Genomic DNA, 985 nt, shown 5'->3' with positions numbered 1-985 from the left:
GTCTACTACTGCAAGCTTAGGACCAGCCCAAAGCAAGGTACCCCCCCACTCCCTTCCTGTGGCATTTCCCCCAGGGGGACTGTCCCTGTTTCATCCTGGAAACTAGGAACTCCATCTGGCAGTAGACTCTGTGTGTGTGTGTGTGTGTGTGTGTGTGTGTGTGTCCTGGGGAGGAGAGGAGCAAGCGCTTGGCACTGCCAGTCCTGGGGCTTCTCCGGTGCGGGCTGAAGGCAAAGAGACCTTTCCCCTGGCCCAGGAGACATTTCCGAGGCGGGCACCTGTCATCCGCCACCCCCGGGCTCCTGGGGCTCCCCCTCCTCCAGCCCCCGACTGTGCTTCAGTGCTCTGTGTCAGTGGTGGCGGGCTGACGGGGAACGTCTTTGCCCTCCAGGCGGGCCAGTGTCACCATGGGCCGCAGCGCGCGCAGCAGCCGACGACGCTAGCCGGCGAGGTGTGAAGAGTTGGGCCAGCATGATCAACTCCTCCTCCGCGTCCACCTCCGCCGCCCCCGGGGGCTCGCTGCTGCTGCTCTGCGAGGAAGAGGAGTCGTGGGCGGGCCAGCGCATCCCCGTGTCGCTCTTGTATTCGGGCCTGGCCATCGGGGGCACGCTGGCCAACGGCATGGTCATCTATCTCGTGTCGTCCTTCCGCAAGCTGCAGACCACCAGCAACGCCTTCATCGTGAACGGCTGCGCCGCGGACCTCAGCGTCTGCGCCCTGTGGATGCCGCAGGAGGCGGTGCTGGGGCTCCTGCCCGCGGGCGCCGCCGAGCCCCCCGCCGACTGGGACGGCGCCGGCGGCAGTTACCGCCTGCTCCGGGGCGCGCTGCTGGGCCTCGGGCTCACCGTGTCCCTCCTGTCCCACTGCCTCGTGGCCCTGAACCGCTACCTGCTCATCACCCGGGCGCCCGCCACCTACCAGACGCTGTACCAGCGGCGCCACACGGCGGGCATGCTGGCGCTGTCCTGGGCGCTCGCCCTGGGCC

At 68.1% G+C, this 985-nt stretch overlaps 1 protein-coding gene across 1 annotated transcript in view; it reads left to right on the top strand.

Annotated features, from left to right (window-relative positions):
• Nucleotides 1-471: 471 nt before the first annotated feature.
• GPR88 (G protein-coupled receptor 88) overlaps nt 472-985 on the top strand; it is a 2,592-nt gene continuing 2,078 nt past the window's right edge. Inside the window, exon 1 of the mRNA XM_013003787.2 lies at nt 472-982. Within this exon, the coding sequence (XP_012859241.1) occupies nt 472-982 (511 nt within the window). The remainder of the gene's footprint in view (nt 983-985) is intronic.

This window comes from Echinops telfairi, unplaced genomic scaffold (assembly GCF_000313985.2).
Source record: "Echinops telfairi isolate 266 unplaced genomic scaffold, ASM31398v2 ScPeMD7_443;HRSCAF=831, whole genome shotgun sequence".
Taxonomy (NCBI): domain Eukaryota; kingdom Metazoa; phylum Chordata; class Mammalia; order Afrosoricida; family Tenrecidae; genus Echinops; species Echinops telfairi.
This window is presented reverse-complemented; position numbering and strand designations above follow the sequence as displayed.